A 27,393-nucleotide genomic window follows, 5' to 3' on the forward strand; every position below is an offset into this window, starting at 1 on the left:
GAAGGAGAGAGACCCAGCACAGGGGGCTGGGTCGACAGTGTCAGAGGGAGAGTCTGGGAGCCCAGAATGGCAGGGCCACATGGCAGCAGCACTCCCGTGATGCCCAGGCCTCACTACCCTGCCCACCCCTGTACCGCACAGCACCCACCCCAGACCCTGCAGTTCACCCAGGAGCCCATCATGAGAACAGCAAGGGAAGAAAAGATCTGCACTTTTAAAAAGAAAAGCCCAGAACTTCTTAAAGGAAAAAATATAGTTTGGTAAATCCAAGTGTCTAACTTTTCTGACTAATTCCCAAAAGGGAAATGGAGGCCCTGAGCCATGCCATGGCCTCATCCCATAACACAGGGTTTTGGGGTCAGAGCCAGGGAGGAATCTCAGGTGGCCTGAACCTGCAGTTTTTAAAGGACACTTTTTTATTTTTAAAGAGTACATTAAGCTTCTTATAGATTGTCCAACCTCCAATCAGCCTGAAACCCTCACAAAAATCGATGCTTATGAAATCTTTTGAGAAAGGGACCAGAGTCTCATTAGTTCTAAGCGTGAGCATGTCTGTGAGATGGAGCACCAGGAATGATGGCCCAACGCACGCGGGCGGCCGGGGCTGAGGCGGGCGAGTCTGGGCGTGCAGCTGGGATGGAGCGCGTGCATTCGCGGCCCTGCTGTTGATCAGTCCCCCTCCCTGCCTCCAATGCTTGGACATCGTTCCCTTTGAAAATACGGATTGAATGAGGTGTGTTGTGACAGGGAGTTAAGTGTGCAGCTCATGCTGCTGCCTTGATGTGCAAGCCATGGCGTCTCCCCGTTTAGACAGCAGAGGAAAGTGGGCTTGGTGGGGACACAGATGGGCTGGGGTCACCCACCCCTCTCCAGTCTGTCCTGGAGAGGAGGAGCCATTCACGACAGTGTCCCAGGATGCTGCTGGAATCTCGGAGCACTTCCTGCTGCACTCACCCTTACGCCTCCACCCCCCGTCACCCCCCAGGTCCTGAGCTGTGTCAGCCCAGACAATGCCAACAGCCCCGAGGTCCCAGTGAAGATCCTCAACTGCGACACCATCACTCAGGTCAAGGAGAAGATTCTGGATGCCATCTTTAAGAATGTACCCTGCTCCCACCGGCCCAAGGCTGCAGATATGGACCTGGGTGAGTAGGCTGCCCACCCAAGGGACTGTCCCTGTGGCTGGTCTTGAGCTCCTGCCGCCTTCTCCTGCCAGCAGCAGGCAGAGCTGGGGTGCAGGGAGCAGAGTGGAGGATCACTGGCTGGAGGCGTCAGGCATGCCTGTCCCCCAGCAGCCCATGGGGTTTGCCTGTTTGGAATTGGCAAGAGCTGATCAGTGGGCAGTGGTCAGAGAAGGGACCACAGGTCACTTGGCGGTCTGTTGGCGATCTGAGGTTAAGCCTCTGGAGTCCTTTGAGTAGCTGAGGGGTGGGAGTGGATGAGCCATATCTGGACTGAAGGGATTTAAAGGCAAAGTCTGCTAGTGTGAGCCCCTGTGGCCCAGGGTCTGGTGCCTTCGTTGTCCTCCCAGACTCATCCCTTCCCCTCTGTTCCGTGCCTATAACTTCTGCTGAATACCTATGGCGTGAGGGATCTGGGTCAGCAATAGAGGATAGAGAGAAAGAATAGAGAAAAATGAGATATGACAGCCTGCTGGGGAGCAGGACAGCATTTTATTTGAATGTTCCATGAATAGATCGCATAGCCTGTATAAACAAGGACATGCCACTTAGGGCCAGCCACACTTATATCCAGTTAGGGTTTGCCCAAGTCTTTCACAGGATGTCATCCTGGGGAAATCCTTGTTGGGAGCTCCAGGCTGTGAAGAGACCAAGGTGGAAGAGAGTTGCACATCATGGGTCAGTGTCAACACACATGGATTTGAGTCCCATTGCCACCAACTCCTAGCTGTGTGATCTTGGTCAAGTTACTTAACCTTTCTGTGCCTTACTTTCCTGGCCTATAAAATGGAAATAATAAACATACCTGCCCCATAGTGGGAATGCAATGAGATGATGCACATGAAAGCCTCTGTCAGGCAGTGCCTGGCCTGCAGTACACACTCAGTAAGGATTGGCTGCTGCTCCTGCCGGCTATGAGGACAACACTGCTGAGGACACTATACATGCCTGGGCATGAAAAGAAAGGCGTGGTGAGTGAGTGTGTGCTTGTGCCTGGGGATTCGTGGCAACATAGGGGTTGGGGGGCCCTCCAGAAGCCCCTGATCCATCCATTTGGCCTCTAAGCTGGCTTCAGCTAAGCCATCCAAGACAGATGGGCATCTATGCCATTGTCCAAATTCAAGGGGAAATTTTCATGCCCTCCCAGTGCCTTGCCCCACCTACCCCCAAATTCCGATGCCTAAAGACTCTTAGGATCAGAAGTACTGCGAACTCCTGAAATTCACACTTCCTCATTTGTCTCCATATCCTCTTGGCTGGCCCTTAGCTGGATGCGTTTGGCCCCAAGCCCTGAGCTCAGATATCGAGGGAGAGATACTGGGTAAGCATGTGTCACTTTGGAGGTGTCTCTGAGTATATTGCTTCTGGGACATGAAGGAAGCAAATATGAGATGAGAGCAGGTGGTGGGATGTGGTGGGGGTGTACACACTGTGTCCCAGGGAACTGGTCCCTAGTGTCAGAGTGGACAGACTGTCTGTATGCATGTGACTTGCTTCTGCTGCTGTGAAGCTCCCAGAGACTACTGAGGGGAAGAGGGGCCTGTTGTGAACCAGCAGGAGAGAAAATGTTACTGGAAGGAAGACTCTTGTGTCTTCTACCCCCCAAGCAATTGAGTGGGGTGCTCCCTGATGGGTTTTCCAGGGAAGGGTGAGTTTAGTGGGGTAACGGGTGGCACTCACCATTCCTTTTGTTTGTTTTATCCGTGGGACCCATGGAAGGGCCCACCTTCTGCTTCTCAGTGTCCTTATCTGCAAAATGGGTGGGAGAAGAACCCAGACAGGGTGGGATCGAGAGGGAGAGCTGTCATCAGGACGTGGATCTTTGCACTGGAAGGCGAGTTTGCAAAGACTGTGCTAGAACATGGAAGTAGCTCCTGAGTGGGGTGCATGTAGCGTGGGTGCTTCTGTGCTTACGAATGCCCTGACCTCCCATGGGCGCCAGCAGCAGGTGGCTGCATGAATCTACCTGAGAAATAGTGGCTCAGTCCTGCAATGGAACAGTTTCTCTTTCTGACCAGAAAATGTCAGATGGGGTGGTGACCAGCAGCTGGGTCCTGTGGTGGCTTAAACACCTAATGGAGCTCAGGAAAGAGGGAGCCAACGTTCTTCAGCATGACCTCAAGCCTAGCTAAGGCGGGCATCCTGTGGAAGCAAAACCAGGGACCAGCCCTTCCGCACCCTCTGGGTATCCTAGAGAGAATGTTCAGTGGCTGGCAGCTGCTACTCAGTCCGTCCCACCCGGAAGCCTCATACCCCAAGCGTGGGAGGGGAAGAGGCTGCCTGATGGCTTTAGAACATGGCTCCCTTAAAAGGCCCGGGGTGCAAGCCCAGCAAAGCAAGGCTTTAATGAAAAGATGTGAGGTGTTTTGCAACCATAGTCACAACCATCTGCAGAGGGGCTGCAGCACCCAAGGCGGCTGCCGGTGCTTCCTGCCATTGGCGAAAAGTGAAAAGCCAAGAGCCACTCAGCAAAAGGACCTGCCCCAGGGTGGCCACCCTCTCTAGCTAGAGGCTACTCAGGCCAGAAAAGGCCACCTGCTCCTAGGGGGAGCAGGTCTCCAGTGACACAGTGCTCCCCCGACCCCTCCTGCTTCAGGAGCCCACAAGAACAGCACACATTCTTCTGGGGCCACACCTGGAGGATGAAAGCCCCTGCAGCAGGGGAAGAAAGGAGAGAAGCCAAAGAGGAGGGGAAGGGACCTCCTGCGGGGCTCCTTGGAAGGCCCTCTGTGCTCAGCCATGTGAGTGCTCTTCTGAGATATTTTCTTTTTTTTCCTGGTAAATCCAGAGTTTGGAGCTGCCCCCAAAGCTCTGGGCTTCTTCCTACCAAAGTCAGATTGTGTAAGGAAAACAGGGCCCCCTCGGAGACCCAATTGCTTCTTCCACACTATGCCACACATGGCCCCCCAAGGGCAGAGAGAGGCAGGCAGGTTGTTCCTATCATGTATGTGAAAGCCTCCAAGCAGTTCACAAATGTAAGATGTGATTATCATCAAAAATTAATCTCTGCTGAGAGATGCATGGCAGGCAGCACAGAGAGGACACACTCGGCCACAAGTGTTGGGCAGAGGCCGGACAGTCAAGCACCCCCCCACACACGCACTTTCTCTGCCCCCACCATGCCGCCGCCTCCTCCTGCACATGAAGACATCGGGCAAGGGCTGCTTCTCACTCCTGATGCCCAGCCCTGGCAAGGCAGGGCGAGCTGTCCAGGCCAGTTCAGAAGGAAGCAAAGACATTTTCAGTACCCCCGTCATTGCCCCAAGTAGACCCAGCCCCCTCCCTTGCTTGGCTCTTGGCTCCGCCTTTCATCGTCACCACAGCCCCTGGCCTGGCCCAGCTCCTCATCCCCAATGCTTCTCTGCGTTGCTCCTCGTCGCTCCTCAGGTTGCAGCGGTCCTCTCTTCTCCCTCCACCCCCTCACCAGACCTTTCCAGGCGTTAAGGAACCAAGATGGGGAAATGTATAGGTAAGAGTTTTCCAGAGAAACAGAACCAGTAGGGGTGTGTGTGTGTGTGTGTGTGTGTGTGTGTGTGTGTAAAGAGATTTGTTTTGAGGAATCGACCACACAAGGATGGAGACAGACAAGTGCAAAATCTGCAGGGTAGGCTGTTAGGCTGGAGATACCGGCAGGAGCCGATGCTGCAGTTTAAGGTCAAAGGCCACCTGCTGGCAGAACCCCCTCTTTCTCCCAGTAGGTCAGTCTTGTGTCCTATGCCGGCCTTCCACTGACTGGATGAGGCTCGCCCACATGATGGAGAGTGATCTGCTTTACTCACAGTCCACACTGATTTAAATGGTAATCTCACATACAGACACCGTCACAGAAACAACTACAATAATGTTTGACTAAATATCTAGACAGTGTGGCCCAACCACACTGACAGAATTCACCGTCACAGGAGCCAGGGTGAAGGGGCCCACCGTCCTTGCAGTCTCTTGGAATCTGGGGAAGGAAAGCTATCACTGGGGTGTGGGTTGGGGACTGTTCTGGGGTCCTCAAAACCCACTGCCCAGGTGGCACCCCCTCTGCTATACATAAGGCTGTCTACATCAAACTTATGTCCCTTTCCACCCATAGGTATCTGGGCAGGATAGGTACCCATGTGCCTTGTTAAACTCCTCGACAAACATATCATAAGCGCCTACCTTGTGGCAAGGTCTGTCCAGGCATAGGGGTACCAATGCAACTAGGAGACGTTCCTTATTTTTCAGCATAGTAGCAGAGGCAAGACACTTTTCTGTCTGAGCTAAGGGGCTCTTTTTGTCTCTTCCCTTCACTCCCTGGAGGAAATACTTGGTGCCATTCTGTTCCCATGCACAGAGGAGAATCTGCAGCTCCGAGAGACACAGTGCCTGGGCCCGGGTCACACAGCAGAGAGGTAGAGAGAACACCCATCCCTCGCACACAGCCTCCTTCCAGGCCGGTTTCTTCTCCCCTCCGCAACTGCCTGTGACCCCCAGTGATTCCTCTAGTTTAATGTAAATCCTCTATCAATAGCCCCCGGAACACAGCCACTCCTTCCCTGTCTTGCCGCTTGAGTTGTGCTGAAAGGATATATTTTTTCAAATAAATAATTCCTGTATGCAATAAAAAGATACACTATCTTGTGAGTGAAATATAAAGAGTTCACAGCAGCTGTCTCCCCAGTTTGCATTTTCCCCTGAACCTGATGGGAAGGACAGATAAAGATAATGGGATTTTTTTTTTCTTTTTTCTTTCACCTCCCTCTCTCCCTGGAAGGTGGAAATGTAACAAATTGGATCGTGAGTGTGTCTGTCCTTTGTGCTTCGTGCCTGGAGCAGGGCATGGGGCTGCCAGGCTGAGCCGCTGTGAGAGAGGTCAGAGCTAGCAATTTTCTGTTGGTGCCTTGCATATGAATGCCAGGGTCACCTTTCCTTCCTTCCCCCTGCCACCACCTACCTTTTAAACTCTTCTTTGGCCCACCGCACCACCCAGAGCGACATCAGAGCCCCGTGTTCCATATTCAAGAGTATCCATTAAGCTCTAGCTTGTCTCTGTTCGATCCGGTAGCAGGTGCTGCCTTCCAGACATCTGCAGATAACAGTGATGAACTGGTGCAGAGCGTTTTACAGTTGACCAAGACCTAGTGCCCTAAATGCAGACGACACACTTCTCTTTAGCAATTTCTTCTTTTAAGCACCAAGTTTCATAGTTCAATCATTTCATGTTTGAGAACTTGCTATCACTGTAAAATTATTCTTTTTTTTTTTATAACAAAACATTTTTAGATGGTCACCTCTCCTCCTCCCAGGTCAATTTTCTGCCCTGTTCAGCAATCGCATTCTGATCCTCTCATGGCCTCTCCTAGCTCTTCTCTGGTGCCTGCCCCAGCACTTCAGAGTGGCCAGGTATGGAGAGTCCCAGGGCTCTCTGCCAGGTGTCTCCTTGGGGCTCATCTGCTGGCAGGTATGTGGAGCAGTGGACTCAGGTCTCCTCCTGCAGCCTCCTGCTCCAGGCCCCTATGTTTTGAGGTGGAGTGGGTCCCATTCAGGGCTGGTGTGTGCTCCTGGTAAGAACCTGCACACAGTGCTGAGGACAGGTGGCCTGGGGGGAAGTAAAGGCATCTGGCTGTGAAGTCGGTCCCAGGTGGATGGTGCAGGTTGATTCTGCCAGCTTTGACTAGCCTGCTGGGTGTCTCCTTCCTCCCTCGCCTCTCTGCATCAGACCCTCCTGAAGTTCCTGTGATGGGTCTGAGGAGAGATGGCGATAGGAAGACTAGAAGGGGGGTTGTTGCAAAGCCTGAAGAGTCTGCAGCCGGGTAAAATGAGGCACACATGTGCATGCATGTGTGTGTGTGCGTGCACACATGTATGCATTTGTGTGTATATGTGGGGGTCCCCATGTACTCACCTGCACTCTGCTAGGGCAAGAACTAGTGCGGTTTTGTGCGCCCTGGAGAGGGTTTCCTCTCAGCGTGTCACCCGCTGACACATAGCGGCCTTTCCCAGAGCCTGGCCAGAGATGTCCTCAGTGCCAGGGTCTCCTTCCAGGTTGGCCTGCAGATGGCCCCTTCCCTCCTCTAGCCCCAGCTTCACTGCCAACTGCGCTCCTCCTCACAAACTCGGAGGGATGTCATGCCATGTGACACCTCCCACCTCCCCTTCCCTAGAGAGTCTCCAAGCACTGTCTGGCCTGTCTCCTGAACATTCCTTAAATCCACCCTGTGTCCACTTCCTTAGCTCAGGCCTCCACCATGGCTACTGGGGCTTCCTGCCTCCTGTCCTCCAGCGCTCTCCTCTCCTCCTCCACGCCCTGTCCTCAAGGCACTCAGCTCGAGCCCAGACGCCCTGGCACAGCTTGCTGGATCTCTCCTAACTCAGCTCCTGACCTCTGTGTGCCTCTCTAGCCTGTCCTTCCAACTTTCTCCCACGAGGACTCATAGATCCCCAGAAGGGTCACAGCAGTGCCAGCCCTAGCACACTTGCCCCCTTGCCATTCAGGCACCTGCTCACCCTTCACAATTCCAGCCAGGCAGCCCTTTCCAGCCCCCTCCTTCTCTCACCTCCACCTGCCCTGACCACCGGGCCCCTGACCCCCGGGCTCCCACACGGCTTCTCCCTACAGGGAACCCCTCAAGGGCAAGGGCTTTTGCTTTATGATGTATCCTGTTTGCCACCCCGTGTCCTGCAGGTCAGTGTCGCTTGATGAGTGAGTGAGAAAGGAGCACTGAAATCCACGGATCTGGCGGCCACAGCAGATGTCTCTTATTAGACAGGATAGTCAGGACAGTGTGTGGCCTAGTCCAGAGGAGGCGTTTGTGAGGAGTCGCTCTGTCCCAGGATCCATTTGGCGCTCACCGAGCTCAGCACCTCACATCATTCGGGGCCTTGGAGATACTTTCGAGCCTCTCTCTGCACCCTGAGGGAAGGCAGAAAGTGTCCAGAAGGGCTGTCATTCACCCGGGGGGCGCTGGCTAGTGGCTGAGCTGCCACCTTGCCCCTCAGCTGTTCTAATGCAATCACCTCATACACAGCAAGGTGTGGACACAAAGACACATATTTTTAGTGCTATTTTTATAGGCAAGACAGAGGGAGCCTATCTGGTAAAAAGAATGCTGGACTAAGGATTAGGAGACCCACATTCTGTTTATTCTCACCATTCATATTAAACCTAAGCATATGTTGAATATACAGCAACACACAGAACACAAAATTAGATGCAGCCCATGCTTAAGGCCTCATGAGGCTTATTGAACCAGCCATGGACACTGCCAAGGGGACCAGGGTGCTGTCCTTCCTATCTAAAGGTGGCAGACCTGCCTCACCCTCGACTGCCCCAACTGATTTGGGGTCCTTTACTCCTGTGGGGGGGATGAGAGTTCACGAAGCCCACCTTGCAGTTTGGAAGAAGCCAGCTGCCTTGGCTTCTCCCGGTCCCGGCCGCCCTCAGTAGAGCTTGGTGACCCTGCTGCCTCTGTGGGGAGAAGATTGTGGAGTAGGGCAGGAGCTCTCCGTAAGGCTGAGTCTGTCCCCACTATTGGACTCTCTTGAGACATTCCATGATGAGTCCGACAGGGTGGAAGGAAGGACCCTGGGCAGGGAGGAGTGGGCAGGGATTGGCGGTTCCTTCACTGGCTCCTGGAACTGCTCTGTGCCAGGGAACGCAGCTGCCTCCCCGTGGGGCTCCACACTTTCTCCTCCCTTTGGGGTGGGTGACCAGTGGCTGCTGCTTCCTTCCCACGGTCCCCAGGGCTGGAGCTGCCAGCACTAGCCACCTGTCCTCTTGGCTTTCTTTCATCAGGACTGGGTTGGGAATGCCACAGAACTTTTTTTTTTCCCCCTTCTTTGACATTTCAGAAAAAAGCACAGAATCATTTTTTCTATATAAGAGGTAACAAAAATAACAGACTCAATGGATCTAAAGACAAGGATACGTGTTCTTCTTGGTTCCAGTTCGCTATCCTCATATTGGTATTTGGAGGAATATTCCAAACTTTTTGAGATAACTGAAAAAAAGACAACAGTTGCTCCCTCCCCACTGCCTACTGGTACCTCTGGCAGAGGCACGGAGCTGGGCCAAAGGGGCTGTAGGCCTGGGGCAGCCCCGAGGCCTCTTCTTGCAGCCCTTGAACTTATTACCAAGCATTGACCATCTCCCGCTGCCCCCTGCACAGCATCGCAGCTCGTAATCTCAGCCGGTGGGGGAGGCATGTGGCCACCCCAGCAGCACAACTTGATTTTGTGGAAAGAGAAGAGTGTGGCCCAAGGAAAACTGCCAGTGGCCCGCTTGGACTCCTAGAGCTCCAGGTATGAAGTTAGTGGAGGCAGCTACCTGCTAGCATCATGGCCTGGCTGTAGCGTGGGTAGGAGTCCAGCCATCACTCTCCCTCCCCCACACGCCAGACACATGGTTGACCCTTAGGTGGTGGGCACCATACTGCAGTGCCCGAGCTGTGTCCATGTCTGCCTTCCCCACAAGGAACATCCAGAGTGCAGGGCCTAGTCCTATGCCCAATCCAAAGGAGGAGCTCAGTAAGTGCCCAGGGAAAGGACTCATCTGGCTAGTGGGATGAGCAGTGGTCTGGAGATGATGGCCTTTAGATCTGTTGTCCCGATCCGTGTCTTTCATTTTCCTGGTCGTAAAATTGGAAGAATCGGGGACAGAAATTTAAGAGAATTCTCACTTCCGGCAGTGGGAGAGCCTGGTTGTGTCTCTAAATTCAGATAATTGTTTGTTGCCAGTTGCTAACAGGGTAGCTCACGGTTTGCCTCTAACCACAGCCTGCTGTCTGCCTGCCATGGGATACAAACATACAGGCACAAGACCATTATTTTACTGTTTGGAAAATAGGCCACCGTCACTCACTCACTGTTCCTCCTTCATTTGCTCATTTGTTCATTCATTCATTTAGTAAATATTCATTAAATGCTTACCAGGTCCCAGGTGCTGGGCTAGCCCTGCTGTTAGGCATCTAGCAGCATCATTTTCATACTCCAAGGACAATCTGTCATCCTTCAGCTGCCCTGGGCAGACACGGCCATCCTTTGCCCTACTTTTTTGGATGGGGGGCATGGAGGCAGACTGGCTCTCCTTGGCTTACATGATTACTGGACATGACTCAGAGCCAGGGTTGCTGAGTACAGCTGCACAGGCTATGCACTGTCCAACTTTGAGGGGAGTCGTGGGACACAGAAGTCCTGCACTGGGGTCCAGAATCAGTCACCAACTGTCACTGCTCAGTTGGCCAGGCCATGTGGCTTGCTCATTCCATTGAGATATGCTACAACTCCATCAGCAAGGAGTGCCAGAACAGCTGAGAAACTAGATGGCTGGTCCCTGCCTGGTACCTTCTCCATCTTGTCCTAGCAAGCCCCATGGCCACGTCAGTGGAGGAGACTCCTCAGGACCTGACCAGTAGGTTTAGTGTCCAGAGCTTAGTCCATTGCTCCCTCCTCCCGGTGTGGGGAGTACAGAATGCTGACTGCTTTCTGTGCCGTGCCCAAAGCTATCCCTGTGCCGCTCCCCCCACCCCACCCCATGCGGCCTCTGACTTAACTGCGTGCCATTCACCATGCAAGCAGGGGAGAACCACTGCCTTATCTCTCGGCCCAAGCTGGTCTCACCAGAGTCCAACTGCACAGCGTGTCAGCTGTCCTCTGCCTTTGCCCCAATCACTCACGAATACGTGCCTGCATACCTACATTAAACAAACAAACAAACAAACAAAACTTCATAACAAACAAAAACTCTGGTGACCAGGTACCTCAATGGGGCATTTCCCTTTGGGACATTAACCTATCTGCCCCGAGGCCCTAATCGCCATGAGCGACTCCAGCTGGACCATCAATAAGGACTAAGTGATGAGCAGCCCCCAGAGACTTCTCCACCCCAGTGCACAGGCTCGTCATCCTTATGTTTTTATTCCTTTGACTAAAGGAATCTAAGATAAGCTCTAAACCAAGCAGCAGGAAAGCCGTAGGGACTGGACTGGAGGCAAGAGATTTGGATTTTAGGAGCATCCCTGTTCCTCCTGAGGGCATGCTGCTCCCTTTCCGGTTCTTTTTCCATCTGTAAAATGAGAATGGCAGCACTGGCCACACCAAATGCATGATGCAGGGAGGAATCAGTGCTCTCTGTGCCACATATATGGCCAGCTGTGGACCCACAGCCTGGCCTTGTCAGGAGGGAAACCAGGTAGGGAATCTGAGAATGTGTCTCCATGGGTCATAGGAAATAATCCCTGGCAGTTCAGGAGGGACAGCCAGGCAACTCATCCCAGCACCTAAGCGCACTCTGAACAAGCCCAACGCCCTTCTACGTTTCAGAAGTTTCAGCATCTGCGAGGCATTAAGCAGGATCTTGGCTGTGTGGAAACCAGATTTTTGGCTTCCTTGCTGGAATACGTGTTGCATTTGAATTTCAGAGGCCACTTTTCCTTTCTGGTGTATATCCGTGAGAATGGTGGCACACGCACATGTGTGTGTGCTCACGCACGTGTGTGCACATGTACAAGAGCTGATGTGTGTTTGGCATGCACATGGATTTCCATCTGTGTGTATTTCAAGATTTTAATATACACTTCTCCATCTAATGTGATTTGTACCATGTATGATGGTGGGGATTCAGTTGATGAGAAACAGTCTCCTGTTTCCTCACGTGTGATTCATCAGTGAGTTCATGTGCTGTAGGTGTTTGGGCCCATGTGGGGAATGTGAGGATGTAAGTATATACCTACAACATCAGATAATTAGGTGTTGGATAGATTACAAAGGTGATATTATCCACATCAACTTTGTGGAGATGAGGGTGTTCCTGGGTGTGAGAATGGGTCCTCACACTTCCATGCAGTCACCCTTCCAAGGGTTGCCCACCTACCAGGTTTAGGGTTCAGGATGCACCCCTGGAACAAATACAGGGGTGTACAGTGACTGAACCTGCAGCCTTGATTTCATCAGCTCCAGGGCCTTACAATCAAGCAAAGGAGCCATGCTGCAGGGATGACACCACTTGCGTTTGCTTAGTGCTTTGTTAAGTGCCTCGTTTAATCAGCCAGTACTTACTGAGCATCTACTTCTTACAGATGTGGCCACTCACAACAAACAGGTGGGCAGGGGAGAACAGGTGATATTCCTGTTTCATCACATAGTTTGTTGGGATCAGAACCAGAACTAGAACTCAGGGCCTCTCTGCATGGAGATCTTCTGCACCCCATCCTCCCAGGAGCAGGTGCTAGCTCTTGTATGGATGCATCCTTGAGATGGTACCTACACAGAGGTCCTCAGGATCCCCATAGGTGAGGCCAGGGGGACTCTCTGAGATGTCACTGCTTTCCCCACAGAGTGGAGACAAGGAAGTGGGGCAAGGATGATCCTGCAGGATGAAGACATCACCACCAAGATTGAGAATGACTGGAAGAGACTGAACACCCTGGCCCATTACCAGGTGTGGTAAACGTGGAGGAGGGCAGGAACTGGCCAACCAGAAGTCCATTTCCCTGAAAGTCTCAGTCCTTGAATATTGGGGTCACCCCAAGGCTAGACACCAAGCCCCAAATCTGCTTCCCCACCAGCACTCCATGTTCCCTTAGTGACACAGGGGGAACTGATGTCACCCAGCTGGGGCACCCTGGCCTCTTTGGAGATAGGATGGTGACAGGCACACATCCTGTGGGGCATGGGCAGAGTCCCCAAGAAAGGCCCTTCTTTAGAAGTTGCTCTGGGGATTTAAGTTTGGCTAATCTCCTAGGGAAGCACTGGGATAGAGAATGCTAATGAGGGGCTCTTGCCAGAAGTCACTCCAAGAGTGAGACACAAAAGAGAATATTTTCCTTACTCAAATCTGTGTCTTATTTTGTTCAAAGGAAAACTGAAAGCCTCCAAAGTCCCCTAATTCTCCAGCAAGCACCGATTGCCCCTTAGGACCGAGTTAATCCTGACTTGTCCTCATTTCCTGGGGTGGCAAAGTTTCTGTGCCCAGGCTCTTAGAAGCATTTTCCCTGTAGGTACCAGATGGGTCTGTGGTGGCTTTAGTGTCCAAGCAGGTGACAGCCTACAATGCAGTAAACAACTCCACAGTCTCCAGAACCTCAGCGAGTAAATATGGTAAGATTCCTGGGAATGTCCTAAGCAGCTGTTGTCATGATGGCAGCACAGCTGGAAGGCAACGGACCCCTGGGGCGGTGGGGAGTGGGGAGTGGGCAGGCTGACCATCAGAGCAGAGAGACAGACTGGGGAAGAGGCTCCTGGTTCCAGTCACTAACTCTATGCATAAGCAGGACTTTCATCCAGGAGCAAAAGAAGGAAATCTAACCTTCATGAGTGGCTTACAGCCTATAAGACGCTTTCTCTTTTGTGAGAGTCATTATCTCACATCATGTTCATAACAATCCAGTGAATTAAATAATTATTATTTCCCCCTATTATGCAGATTAGTAAATTACAAATCAGATGCACAGAGGCTAAATGATTTGTGAAAGTTACACGTTATTATGCAGTGGAGGGAGGGTACAGACCCAGTTCCCAGGCTCTGCAGTGGAGGGGGAGGGCACTGGAAGTAGGGTAGAAGCCCAGAGGACAGCCCTGTTCTGCTGCCATCTGTGTGCTTTGGGGCCAGTCACCTGACCACAATAAGCCTTGGTTTTCTTACCAGCAAAACAGGGATTGAAAAAACTACCAACTTCACAGGAGCATTCTGGATAATAAATAGATGAATACGTAGAATGGTGCCTGCACACAGTAGGACCGTCATCTTTTTTTCCTGCTCAGTACTCATTTCACCACACCTCACAAATGCTGGCAGGAGCTTCAGCAAATAAATAGGAAGAATTGGCCCAGGCCAGGGGGGAGAATGAAGGCGAGCGGTTACCGGGCGATTACTCAGCTGGTCAATCTCTATTAAGGGAGACAGGCTACCTGCTCTTAAGTGTGTTCTTAATTGGCTACACAGAACAGATCCTGAGACATGACTTGAGAACTCTTACAAGGAAAAGTGTAAAAAAATACAAGCTTATATTTTTACAAATTGAATAATTAAGGGCTGACGAGATGCAAAGTACAGGAGGGAGCCAGGGAATCTGAGTGGGTGGAATCAGCTGCAGATAGTTTCCTGGAGGTGGTGGGAAAGGCATCCCAGTTTCAGGGAATGTACCAAGCCGAGGCAAGGTGGCAGCACCAGCGAATGCAGGAAGGAAGAGACAGCGGTTGGCCTGGGCTGGGGCGGGGGGACGCTGTGAGTGAGTGGTCTCTCGCACGCTGGGCGCGGTCCTTGCATTGGCAGAAAACATGATCCGGTACACGGGCAGCCCCGACAGCCTCCGCTCGCGAACACCTATGATCACCCCCGACCTGGAGAGTGGAGTCAAGATGTGGCACCTGGTGAAGAACCACGAGCACGGGGATCAGAAGGAGGGGGATCGGGGGAGCAAGATGGTGTCTGAAATCTATCTGACACGACTTCTAGCCACTAAGGTATCGGATTGAGAACAGGGTGTGGGGAGCCTGTCGGGTACAGAAAGGGACTTCATCGGCCCACAGATATGCCACAGCTGGCAAATACCTAGTGTTTGCGTAGTGCCCACCCTATCACCCGCCCTGGGCGGGCACTGCTGATCAGCCCCAGTACCCCTCCCCAGTGCAGAACCCCAGAATCCTTCTCAGCCCGGAGTTCAAGGTGCACCCCACCAATACATCAGTGTCGGCATGCATCCTGAAGTTTCGTTTCCACCCCCTCTCTGTGCCCTTTCTCAAGTGCAGAGACACAAACTGCATCTATCTACCGTCTCCTGCCATGTCTTATGGAAGATTTTCTTCTCTGGGGTATCGTAGACAGTCTCTGGTGATGGGAGTTGGGGCTCCATCAGCGACTTGCCAGGCACCATGTCTAATCCCGGTTCTGGGGACCTTCCATGCCTGCAGTGAGCATCTTTCGCTCCTGAGACTGGGCTCAGCTCTGCTCTCTGCAGAGCCAAATGAGTAACTGTTCATTAGCCAGTGTGAATAATGCCCAAACAAAACCAGCAGATTGTGTTTGTCTGCTCTGACCAAGTGAGTATTCATTAGCATTTGTGAAAAGTGCTAGAATAACACCACCAGAGGGTGTTAAACCAAACCGTGTTGTTGGCAGAGGAAGGCTTGCTTAGGTCCAGTCACCAGTGTTATATCTATCTTCCACGTGCAGGGGAAATTTAAAGCTGTTAGAGACAAAAGAAAAGGGAAAAACGGTTTAATGCACAGACCTACCCAACTTCACCCAAGTGGGGCGGGCTGTCCGCTGTCCTCCCTGCCCCGGTCTGTGAGGCTGATCTTAAGACCCATCCTCAGAGCTGCATGGGCCGAGTGTGTCTGACGCTGTCCCCCTTCCCAGGGCACACTGCAGAAGTTCGTAGACGACCTCTTTGAGACCATCTTCAGCACAGCGCACCGGGGCTCAGCCCTGCCGCTGGCCATCAAGTACATGTTCGACTTCCTGGACGAGCAGGCCGACAAGCACGGCATTCATGACCCACACGTCCGCCACACCTGGAAGAGCAACTGGTGAGTGAAGGGAGGCCGGGCACGTCAGGAGAGGCCATGACCCTGCTCGCCCAGCCCCGAGTCGCTGGTGGGAGGACTCCAGCCTTCAGGAGCAGGGCTAGCCATAGCCCACTCCATCAGCAGGGGCCCCGTGCAGGCTCACTCTCCCACCCTCCTCATCCTCCCTGCTATATTTTCGTGCTTTCTTCCTCTCTTGCTTCCCTCCAGGCACATCTGTGCGGGCATCTTTCTTTCCTATCAATTAATCAATCATTCCATCTAACAAACATTTACTGAACCAGTTAAATGAGCAAAAAAGAATACACCAAAGGTCATGGCCAAGTCACTCTCACATCCAGATACCTCCTGGGAGCCTGACATTATTTTAGACACTGAGGGTCACAAACTAGTCAGACATGGCCCTGCCCTCAATGAACCAACAGACAAGGGTAAGAGAAAAGGAAGTCAGCTGTCTGGACAGAGAGACACATGCTGTGATAGAGATGTGTGTGTCAACTGGGTTGTAGAGGCGTGCATCAGTGGTGACACATAAGTGAGTTCTGAAGCACACCTAGGGGTCATCTAGGTGAAAAAGAGGCATTTCTATTCTATCCAAGAAGCTACTCCCTTCCCTTCCCTTAAACTCCTTTTCCAAACTCTGTGTAGGAAAGAGGTCTACCCATAACTACCTTGTCTTCCTTTGAGACAACAGGATTCTCTAAGTACTAATTGACACTCTAGGTGTCTCCAACTTAGTCCCCTCTCTCCTTTTAGCATAGATCATCCTTTCTGTTCATTTGAGTGTAATTTGTATTTCAGGTGAAATTGCAAGGTCATACATTAGTATTCAGCACTTGGCATGGAACCTTGCCCAAAGCTGGGGCTCTGTAAATATTGATGAGATGCAGGGCCAAGGTAGTCTCTGAAAGTTCTACCTTGGGAAAAGCTGGCTTGTATTAGTTCCATCGGTTCCAGAACAGCCTCCCTGTAGCTTTTACATGGTCACCTTCCCAGGTTGTTCTTTCCAGATCATTATTCCAAGGCAGAGTGGGCCTGTTGCCCAGCACCTACAACTAGGAGTACGGGCAAGGCACTAGGGCACAACCAGGCACCCTAACAACCAGCCCTGGACCCCACACCAAAGGTGAGACTCAGGTTGTGCTACTAAACCTTTATGCAATGTAGAGGGCTCTGGGCCTCGCCTCCTTCTCCTGAAGAAGAGTGCTGTCTACTGAAACTGGAAAATCAGGCAGGAGCAGAGGTTTGTACCACAGAAAGGAAGAGCATTAACTCTTGGCAAAAGAAGGTCTTCCATGGTGGAGGACCTCCATCCTTTCTAAAGTAAGACTCCTGGAGTCTGGGTTCCTCAGGCAGTGCAGCAGTGCTAGGAGAAACAATTTCCTCCTCCAGAAGTCCTACCACATGTGGTCTCTCCAGGTGCCTGCCTTTAGAGAAGAGCATTTAATTCTCCCAGTCTTCTTAGCATGACTCTGGAGCTGTTCTGAGGGGCATGTCCCCAACTTACCCAATCTGCTCCTTCTGTCAGTGAGTCTTCCTCCTTACCACCCCAGGTGAATGTCAGCAGCCTTCAGAATGTAAGAAATGCTCTGCCCAGACCTTCTCTTGGTCTTGGCTGGGGAGAGTTGGATCTTTCCGAATCATCTCTATATGCTCTTTGTAGCCCATTACAGGAATATCACCTAAAATGGTATCTAAACAATTTGTTGTCAGCCCATCCCCTCCTGCTGGAGTAAAGCCACGTCCAAGAGTGCCATAATGTCCTTGGGGTGGAGACAAATCCTCCTTTTATGCCAGGTCTTCCAAGTAAGTATGTGTCAACATAAAGAACTCCAGGTCCAAGTGAAGGAAATCCCAGGAAGCAGACAGCGGCACCAGGCTCAAGTTTTCTCATCAAAGGACACTTCCCCTGACCCTGACCTGATCCACTGCTACCGTGGGCAAGAAGCAGTTAGTGGGGAAATTCTGAGATCTGCATATTGATTTGGAGTTAATTATCCCTGATTGAAAAGAGATTGTTTTTTTATTCCTGGCCCAAGGTGTAACTCACCCTCTCCCCACCCACTTCTTGCACAGTTCTTTACCTTTTCTCTTTTAAATAAACCTCCTGCTCATTTAGCCTGAGTGGCTGCAATCAACCAGGGATTAGTGCCACCACTAATATGAATAGTGCCCCGATATTTCATTAGGCAGGGGTGGGTGGGTATCTGTGGCTTCCCAGTTTGATGTGCCTGTCAGCACAACTGGCTCCAGGACCTGGGAAGGTAGAGAAGAAACAACCAGTGGAGCACGCGTGGACTCCCAAAGTCACTATTCTGGGTGAGACTTCTGGAAAAACAGGAAGATGTAGACAGGAGACTTCATTAGCTGGGAGGTCATGAGTCCTTCATTTGGGGCTCCGAGCCCACCTGGTGTGGTCTTTCCTTTGGAAAGGCTGGGCAGCTGGAGTCACCCCCACTTTCTTCCATGTGTTGTGGCTCTCTGAGCTGTCCCTGGATGCCATCCCATTATTTTCTATTGTGGATTTCCAACGATGAAGCAAGTGCCACCGTACATTGTCAGATCTCAGTGCTGCCTGCCCGAGTCCTGCGCCACACGTACTTTGTAGGAACTTAGCAAATACTTGCTGACTGATTGACTGTCCTGAATGTTAGGCTCTACCGAACTGAAGGCATTTGTTGTTTGTACATACTGGCTGCTGGGAGATGCAAGTATAGAAATGTTGTACTTGCTGTATTGAAATAATGTAATTCAAAGAGTTTAAGTTCTAAGAGGCAAGCCAAACTCATAGGAACATTATAACTATTACCAACCATGAGAGCAATAACCAAAACAGCAATAAAACATCAGGGAGAGTGGCAGAAGGCAGAGGTGGGAAGAGAGGGAAGGAAGCCAATGACCCCATGCTTGGTGCCATCCCCTTCCTCGCCTGCGTCTCTGTAGGCTAGAGGGAAGCCCCAGAATGGAAGAGCCAGCAGGGAGAGGTACAACCCAAAGGGACAGGTGGGCGGGTTTCTCCCGATGCCCCGGGACCTTTTCTGGCAACAGTGGTTTACAATCCCAGAACACACTGTACAATTTTTGTCCTCTTGGTTTATGCTGATTTCCTACCTTCAGCCTGTCCACCCACCTGTGCCCACTTTTAAAACTCAGACCATCAAGTGTCCCCCCGTGAAGGCTTTTGGACTCTGCCCTCCGTAGACTTGATGATGCCTCTCTCGGTCCCACACTGAACTCTACACATTCTCCGGTTCTAGCACTGGTACTTCTCTGAGCTCGTATTTGGTTGAATGTCTGTCTTCCCCACAAACCCACTGAAATGCAGCCTTCTGGAGGGCACAGAAAAGGTCTTATCCATCCCTGCATCCCCTGTTGCAGCATAACTCCTGGTAGGCAGGAGATGCTAAGTGAAAGGAAGGGGAAAGATGGAACACAGTGGGACAGATGTGGCGGGGGCAGCACAGACATGAAAAATCAGTTAGCTGCACGTAAATTCCCAGCCCCAGTGCCTTCACCATGCAGTGATACACGGGTGGGACCAGGCAGGGAGGAAGGCTGTGATTTCTGCCAAGTCATACAGTAGATGGCAGAGAGTCAAATACAAAGCCTAGATTCCAGGCTATTCCTTCAAGTTTGCCAACTGGATGCTCCTAGCATCAGGCATAGGGGAGCAGAGAGTAGAACAGTGTCAGAAATTCCACTTCATAACACTCATCATAGCTGCCTCTCATGCCAAAGGGAAGACCATGGGCCTTGCAGTCAAGGCTCAAGGGTGTCAGGTGCTCTTCAGTACCTAACAACAGTACACCTCTGGATGCATTATACGACCGTGCTGTTCCTCAGTTTCCTGCAAGGTGAGTTGGGGCCCAGCAGCCTGGCCTTACATGCCATCTCAGGATAGAGAGGCTCTTAGCACTCTTAGTTCCCCAGCCTTCTCTGCTCCAGAGAACTCTTCCTGGCCAAGCTATTGGCCTAATACCCTGTCTCCCCTGACAGTCTGCCTCTTCCCCCAATACAGCCTGCCGCTGCGGTTTTGGGTCAACATGATCAAGAACCCACAGTTCGTGTTTGACATCCATAAGAACAGCATCACAGACGCCTGCCTGTCAGTGGTGGCCCAGACCTTCATGGACTCCTGCTCCACGTCGGAGCACCGGCTGGGCAAGGACTCACCCTCCAACAAGCTGCTCTATGCCAAGGACATCCCCAGCTACAAGAACTGGGTGGAGAGGTAAGTGCTGGGCCCAGGAGCCGAGGGAGGGCCCTTCCCCCTCAAACATCGGCTGGCACTTCAAGACTGGTCATTCACAAAGACCAATCCTGCACTTGTGAAACACACACACCCACATCCCCTGGGGGGTGGCCATGAAACAAGAATGGGGAAACTTGGCTAGAACTTGCTGCTGTGATCTTCTTCCTTATATGGCAGGCCCCGGACCTTAGTGGCCGAAATGCCATCTAGGCCCTGGAAGGAGATATGGTTCCCTAATCTAATCCCTGTCCCTGTAAAATAAATAACTACATAAAAACTATGGTCATAAGACTTCAGAGGACAGGATAAAGTCTTGCCACAGAAAGCCTGGAGGCTTCTGTGCATCTGCTCCTGTCCATCTGGCTATTCTCCCATCATTCTACGGGGTTGTCATTGTCACTCTCTGAACCACTTCTTACTGTCCCATCCCCTTGACTCTGACACCACAAGCTCTTAATGCCCCAGTATTTTCTCAGCCATCATGCCCCTGATCTAACCATAGTCTTTCACAGCACTCCGAGGATGGAAGGTCCACCTGTAAGCTGTGGAGCAGGGCTCTTCTTAGCGCAATGCCAACTCGTGGTAAAGAACATTAATGCTTTGTCTGAGCTGCAGCAGCTCCATCTGCCAAGCACCTGAGCTAAGCAACCAGCTGAAACTTTACTTATTATTCATCACAGTAACCCTGAAGTATAAAGGGAGAGGAATTATAACCTCCTTGTATGCCATGAAAGTGAAGAAATATACATACATAATGGCTAAGTAATCAGCCCAAGATGATTTAAGTGGTCAAGATGAAACTAGATCCCAAGCCTCTTAGCTGACTCCCAAGTCTCTTTTCTACTATTTGTGATACTTTCAGACAGGGCCTCTGCCAGCCCATATAATGCCTCTGTGTGTATTAAGGAAGGTGCCCCTTCCAGCAGGAGGATGTATTCCCATGCCAGGGTGCGTGGTTTGCTGCACGATGGCCTAGCTGTCAGATCCAACTCACCCTCTCCCCCAAGTGCCTTTGTGCAGTGAACAACCTGCGCAACTCTACATGGCAGCCCTGCTTTTAGACTCTCTTACTCTTTTTCCCAAGCAGCTGAAAGATAGGAAACCTAGATGGAAGTACAGATTTGGTAGCTTTTTGAAAAGTAAAGAAACCAGAAGTTGTGATGAAAGACAAAATGAACAGTATCGTTTTATCCATGGCAAAGGGACAGTCTCCATCTTTATACTTGGAAATTGCCCTCCCTTGCACAGAGAGACTAAGAGGGGGTGGAGTCCTGGCTACCTCAGTACTTTCACTAAAAGCGTTTAATTTCATTTTCCTTCTCTCTGCTGTTCTGTGGTTATCCTGCCTTCCTGCTGATGCGTGGGGTGGGCATGCCACCCGGGCCATCAGGGAGAGAGCTAACTCTTTTGTTCTCGTGTTTGATTATGTCTGAGTCACCAAGAGAGGCTCTCACCTCCCTCTACGTAGATAGTGGCTCATTCTTCCAACAACAGAGCTGCCAGGAGCAAACCCTGCTGTGTGGACAGCCGATGCTTCAGCAAGGAGAGACAGGGAAGAGGCAGCAAATGGGCTGGTGGTGATGCCGGCACTGACGCAGTGTCCCTGTGATGAGCCCTGGGCAGGGAGGAAGGAAGCAGGGATGTGATGTGCTGTGAACGGTGATGCAATATCTGCGTGGAGGACACTTGCTTGGAACGTGGCTGGTTAGGCAGAGGAGAGACTGATGCACATGCTGGCTAATGGTCTCCTTTGTGTGTGGCACTCAGTAAGATTTGTGCCACACAGCTGCTACAGGTCATGAGGAACCCCCAGTCCATTTGGTTGCTTTTAGGAGAGGTTTGATAGTTTCTATGTCTTATCCCACTAGTTTCTAAGCAACCACTGGCACTCTTAGGAAAGTCATCTCTCCCTTGCTTGAGGTCCTAAATCCTTTCTCCTCTCATTCTGAAGTGGAGGTACAAAGACAGAGGGATGGAGAAAACAGCATGGCTGGTCTGAAGGTCAAGCCCAGGAGGCTTCCTCACTTGGTGACGGATGGATCAAGTCCACTCCCACTCTTGCTCCAAACTTGTCTGGCTCCCTGGAGCGGGAAGTGAAGTCTGGCAGGGCAGAACTCACTTGGGGTCCACAGCAAGCCAGATCTCTCACCTCTCCTGCCAAGGGCACTGGTAGCTTCCAATTCAGAAGAATGGTAGAAAAGTGCCTTCGTCTTGTGGCCAGGGCTCACTAGCTTCTGAATTTGCTGCCCTGCTGTGGTGAGCAAGCAGAAAGCTTGCCCAGGATGTGGGCTCAGTGACTCGCTGCTGTAGTGTGTGCCCTACGCACAGGTGGGGAGGTCCTTCTGCACCATCACAGCTAAGAAAAAGAGTTCAGCCTGGCTGGTTCTCTCTTCAAAGCCAGTAGAAAAGGACAACATATGAATTCAGGAAGCCTCACTAACTCTGTGGGCTGAATAGCCTAGATGATTCTATCAGCATCTATGTTAGCTGTGTCTCCTAGAAGTCCTTTATCTACTCATCCTTCCACCTGTCTTTTCACTCATCCTCCCATCCCATTGTTACCTCCAAACACCTCACCATACTAGTGGTGTGTGGCCCCACTGCAGACTCCCAGTCTTCACTGCCTCCACTCAAGTATTTGGGCTTTTGCTCATGCCCAAATCTAGAGAAGGGGAGGAGAGTCTCTTGGTTTTCCATGAACAATCAACTGCTGGACTCATCTTACAGAGCAGCACTCAGTAGTGCTGTCACCACGAGCAGGGGTATCATGATCAGTTGTAATTTCTATTTCATTATCAACAGCAGTAAGATCTGCACAGTTTGGTAGTGATTTCCTCCGATTTTAACTTGGAAGAGCTTCAAGGTCATACCTATAGCAAGTTTGTCTGCCCTCACTTGCCATCAGCAGGCTTTCCCATGCAGGAAATGAATGGAAGGGAGTCACAGTTGGCCCATTGGAGGTTGAGTGCCATCTGTCATAAGTGTCGTGGCATGAAAAGGTTAAGAATTTTAAATATTTAAATATGCATCCTAAGGAAACCATCCATTCAACATATAAAACTGTGACAGTTCACTCGGGGAGCAATACTAGAGGTGAGGTATAACATATCATGAACTTATTCATTAATCTGGGTCAAAAATGTATAGAAGCCATCATGGGTGTATTGGGCACTTGAGATATACCAGACTCGATCCTTCCCTTGTGGCTGTCGTGGTCAAGGAAGACACACAGGCAGATGCTCAGCAGGCCCCACGAGCTATAATGTGGGGAGCTTAGGGAGTGAGGCCCCTATTCTGCCAGGCCTGGAGAGATGCCAGTGATTCACAGAGGAAAAGACTTTTGTGGAAGGCCTTGAAAGGCAAGTACTGGGGACATCAGAGCATCAGGCTTGAAATGTCTTTCACTCCTGCATCTTTGTCCTTGAGGTGTTTGAAGGGATGACAACACTTTGTTCTTTCCAGAGCTCTAGGCATTGGAGACCACCTTCTCAACCACTAGAGAGCTACCCTAAAGGCAGAAATGAGAGCCCCACCCTCACCCTCTGGGCCCAGGGTTTCTGCTGGCATCCTCCCATCCCACAGAAGTCTACAGTCATGAGGCACTGCAGACCGGTCAGCTGCGGGGAATCCAGCTATCTGAGTCCTTGTCCTTTGTAGCAACTCCCTGAGGACTGATGTGGGGACCGCAGGGGTGCTGGCATCCTACCTGGTGTGGGCAAACACAGCAAGGCAAGCTGGGTAAGGCCAGTGGTGGGGCCCAGCCCTCTTCAGCAGCTCAAGGGGGTTCCCAGGGGACTTTCGGGGTACCAGTCCCTTCTGAAGAAGGACTTACCTGCAGGCAGAAATCCCATGGAAGCAAGTTCAAGTACAGGGGCCCAGGCTGACTTTCCCTTCCTCACTGCACTGCCAGCTGATGAGAACACTTGTTTGAAGTTCATTAATGGTGCTTAATTGCATTCCTCACAATCGATGAGGCTTCTCAGTGGAGGAGCCAGCATAAAGGCCAGCACAGCAAGAGCAGGAAGGAAGCAATTGTGCCCAGGGCAGACAGAGTGCCATGTATGATCATGTCAGGCTCAAGGGTGCTGGCTAGGGGGAGGGGGAGTGGGGAGAGGTCAAGGCAGCAAAGCCCTGCAGACAGGATGGGTCTCCTTAGACCCAGGCAGGGCTGAGGTCGAGAACAGGGTAGAATGCCAGCCAGAGTCCAAACTGTACACCCAACCAGGGCATTGAGCTGTCCGTAGCCACTGAGCTCAGCAGGTGTGGACCTTGCTGAAGATGAGATCATGTGGTTGATCCACCTGGGGGCTAGTGTGTGGCCACAGACACGCACTGGTCCAATGCAGCCTCCTCAATGCAAAGCAATAGAAAAGAGAGGAGCTGCTCAGGGAGGGCCTGGCCTCACCGCTGGAACAATGCCAGGCACGCCCAGGAATGGCGTGTCACCATTACTCTTGGGTGGGAAGGTTGGAACCCTGCGCTCTCCCTGCTCCACTCCCCACCCCCGCCCCCCTTCCCTCACCCCAACCTCTCAGTCTCTCTCACACACAAGCAGACTTTCTAAATATTCTCTTTGGAGAGGTGAACTGGGATTTTAGTGCCCTGCCATGAGGGAAGCCCTTGTGAAGGGACAGAGTGCTGGGCAACTGTTGTTCCCATCTGGGGCAGATCTCTTCACTGTGGAGACAGTGTTCCCTAACCTGGGCTCCCATATACCTCAGGGACCATAAACACAGCAGTAGGAGCCCTGGCGCTACTTACAGAAAGCCTGACAAAAACATCCATCAGGAAACAGGAATGGCAGGAGTCCTTGCTTCTGATGACAGCTATGTCCTCTCAGTGGGAACCTGGGTTTTTCATCCTGGTCAGAGGCTCTGATTGTCAACAGGTAACAGAGTGTAACTGTCTGGAGGGAGCTTTGGACCCAGCCGCATTGCCAGAGCTACAGCCGGCTGCTAGCCACAGTACCTAAAGTGAGCAAGGTCGTTCGTCCATGCTTTTCTCCAGTACAACTGTAAAGATAGCCCTTTACTTGACAAACATATCTTGCCCAGTGGGCATGAGATCCATTAGGGGACAATGATACAAATCCCCTTGGGAATGGCCACGTTGGGATTACTAGTGAAAGCCCCGTGTCTCCTGCTATAAAATGGAACATTGACATTTATTGTGTTCCAGAAATAGAGGCAATGAATTGAGTCTCTTGCTGGAACTTTTATACGTGGAATGTCACTAAATTACCCCAGAACCCTGTGTATTGAGGTACTTGAGGGTGTGTGTTTTGGGTGGGTAACAGGGTTAGAAGAGAGCAGGCTCTTCAGGGGCTGGAGCAAAGGAACCAGAATGACACAAGGAGCTGAGCCCTGAGGGCTCTGGAGATGCGGGAGGGCTGGTGATAGAGTAGCACTGTGATGAAGTCCAGGGAGGCTAGAGTGGGCCAGCCACCTCTGATCCCCCAGGCTGCGCTGAGAATGGCCATACCATTCATTCCTTGTCCCTGTTGCCTGTCTCGCAGTGTGTCACAGGCCACGACCTCCTGCCGGCCAAAATGTAATCAGTTCCACCAGCAGTTGGCAGGGGGTATAATGTGTGCAGGTTCCTGGGGGCCACAGGGTTTCCCTCTGACCAGTCCCTTTCCTTGCCAGAGAACACAGGCTTCATCCTCCCTCTGCCGTCTCCCTGTTTTCCAGATGGAATGACAGGTCTGCAGTTCCAGCACGGCTTCGGCTCAGAGCAGGGCAGCCATCCTAGCCCTCACCAGTCCGGGAATGCTCTGGCAGCAAATTGAGCTGTGATTCCATTGAAGGCCCTTGAGCTGATGGCTGGAGTAGCACAGGAGTGCTACCTCTGCCAGCGTGTCACCAATTCCTGGGCACTGATGGGGACAGGTGGAGGTCAGGGAAATTGCAGGAGACTGGTGGGGTCCTAGTCAGAGCCATGAGGGACATGGGCTGGGGAAGACACAAGGCTGGGATACAGGGCAAGAGGATCCCAGAGCCCCTGGGAATGCCCCTACTCTCATCTGACCAAGCCTTGAGCTCTGAGAGCTCCTGGGGCCCAGTGCTGCCAGCAGCACTTGCACAACCGTGAGAGCGAGCACCTCTCCTTCCACTTGGTACCCAGGTGCCTCCCTTGCCTTACCCTAGTCCCGCCCTGTCAACTGTCCTCCCCCACCTTCCCCAACCCTAGGTTCTCAGGTTTGCTTTCTCCAGGAAGCTGCAGGGATTTGGGCTGGGCTGGGCTGGGCTGGGCCACTGCAAGGCCTCCCTGTGTTTGCAGTTACCTGTTCTCTTTTGGGTGGTCTGCAAGCCCAAAAGTGCATAAAAAATCGTGAGAAGTGTCTTTCTTTGGGGACTGGGACCCTTCGGTTCCTCATTAGGAAACTGCATAACCCCCCTCTGGCAAAGGAGTTGGGATTTGGTGCATAAAATGTCAAATTGCAGAAATTAAAAATGTAAATGCTGGCATCTAATTAACCAGTTGACAGCAGTGCACAGCTGCAAGTGACAGTGACTGATTGCCTTCTGCCAGCCTCTGTCCCTGAGCAGCCACCAGCCCCCTCCCTTCTCCTGTTTAACCCCCCAGAGAGCAGAAGACATTGGGGAAGAGCAACTGCTTGGGAGAGCCTTTGGGCCCTGCTGGAGGAGAGCTCTTGCGTCTGTGGGATAGGGCGTTAGAGGGACATGAGACAGACTGGACCACTCTATGCGGGTGGCTGGAAGCAAAGCAGGTCCTTGCGGTGGGACCCCTCTTACTCCTGGTTCCTCTTCTGTCCACCCTCTGACAATGTCTTGGCCACTCTCCAAATCCCTTCCCTCTGTGCCTCCTGCATCTGGAGCTGCAGAGGGTCCTTCCTGGGGCAGACCCAGAAGCCCAGATGGGAGAGAAACCACAGTGTCCCCAGGTGGTCATGACACAGGTACCCACTACTTGGAGCACAAGTCGAGCCCACAGCCCCAGGCATGGTGCTGGGAGTTTCCATCTCTCCTCTCTGCTCCTCATGCACAAGTCCAGCATCTTCTCCTCATTCCCATCTTTCGGCAGGTATTACTCAGACATCGGGAAGATGCCGGCGATCAGCGACCAGGACATGAACGCCTACCTGGCTGAGCAGTCCCGGATGCACATGAACGAGTTCAACACCATGAGCGCGCTCTCAGAGATCTTCTCCTACGTGGGCAAGTACAGCGAGGAGGTGAGCCTGCCTGCTCGGGGCCTGCTGGAAGGAAGGGGGCAGAGACTTGAGACACCCTGCATGCCTCCACATATAAGGACACCCTCACAGACACCCCCACCTCTGCTGGGAAAACTCTGTACCACCCAGAACTTGGGAGCTGTGCTGCAAAGACTGGGATGCTAGACATGCTCCATCTCATAAATTGTGCACTTATCCCTAGTCTTCTCAGATATATAAATATCTATTTCTTTTATTTTTTTCTCTTTTTATTCTCATTTCCTCCCCACTAT

The 27,393-nt window shown here is 51.8% G+C and overlaps 1 protein-coding gene across 1 annotated transcript in view; it reads left to right on the forward strand.

The window, feature by feature from the left end:
* The window catches only part of PLXNA4 (plexin A4), a 433,176-nt gene that overhangs the window by 397,091 nt on the left and 8,692 nt on the right, over positions 1-27,393 (forward strand). The window contains exons 25-31 of the mRNA XM_063101329.1: positions 986-1,145; positions 12,485-12,588; positions 13,148-13,247; positions 14,422-14,612; positions 15,508-15,677; positions 19,693-19,905; positions 26,971-27,121. Coding sequence (XP_062957399.1) covers positions 986-1,145; positions 12,485-12,588; positions 13,148-13,247; positions 14,422-14,612; positions 15,508-15,677; positions 19,693-19,905; positions 26,971-27,121 — 1,089 coding nt within the window. The remainder of the gene's footprint in view (positions 1-985; positions 1,146-12,484; positions 12,589-13,147; positions 13,248-14,421; positions 14,613-15,507; positions 15,678-19,692; positions 19,906-26,970; positions 27,122-27,393) is intronic.

Source organism: Cynocephalus volans, chromosome 6, assembly GCF_027409185.1.
Source record: "Cynocephalus volans isolate mCynVol1 chromosome 6, mCynVol1.pri, whole genome shotgun sequence".
NCBI lineage: Eukaryota > Metazoa > Chordata > Mammalia > Dermoptera > Cynocephalidae > Cynocephalus > Cynocephalus volans.